Source organism: Volvox carteri, assembly GCF_000143455.1.
Source record: "Volvox carteri f. nagariensis unplaced genomic scaffold VOLCAscaffold_1, whole genome shotgun sequence".
NCBI lineage: Eukaryota > Viridiplantae > Chlorophyta > Chlorophyceae > Chlamydomonadales > Volvocaceae > Volvox > Volvox carteri.
The window spans coordinates 3,638,850-3,639,344 of NW_003307545.1; the positions used below are offsets into that span (position 1 = coordinate 3,638,850).

General features: G+C 58.6%; 1 protein-coding gene across 1 annotated transcript in view; it reads left to right on the plus strand.

Annotated features, from left to right (window-relative positions):
* Positions 1 to 495, plus strand: part of VOLCADRAFT_115780 (uncharacterized protein) — a gene marked incomplete at both ends in the record, with an annotated part of 7,341 nt that overhangs the window by 3,386 nt on the left and 3,460 nt on the right. The window contains one exon of the mRNA XM_002945803.1: positions 457 to 461. Within this exon, the coding sequence (XP_002945849.1) occupies positions 457 to 461 (5 nt within the window). The remainder of the gene's footprint in view (positions 1 to 456; positions 462 to 495) is intronic.

The following is a 495-nucleotide window of genomic DNA, read 5'->3' on the forward strand; positions in this document are numbered from 1 at the left end:
GGAGGGGGAGGGGGAGGAAGGAGGGGAGGAGAAGACGGAGCTGGTCAGGGAAGTGGTGTGCGGGAGAGGGGGAAGAGGGGGCGACCCGTACAGGTCGCCTTGGGGCGGTAGGGCGGTAGGGCCCCCTTCCTCAGCTCGTCATGTCTCGTCTTGGTGCCCCCCGCACCCACCTCTTGCCCGCGTGTACGGCACCTACAATCCACCTAGCCGTACATCTCACGTATGCATACGTATGTACATACATACATACTACCCAATCGTCCCCTGGCAGGCTTACATCTTGCTGAACGCCTTCGACCGCATTGATGGGTGCGCCCACGTGCGAAGGTATGTATGTATGTATGTTTTAAACCTTGTGTTGCAGTGCCCTCCAAAGGCTTAACGGCTACGTACCAGCCGTGTGTATGTCTGTATGTGTGTAATCGTACGTGTGTGTTTTTGTGGCGGGCTCCGGAGCGCAGGTGGGTCATCAGCGGTTGCCCGCTGGCCTCCATA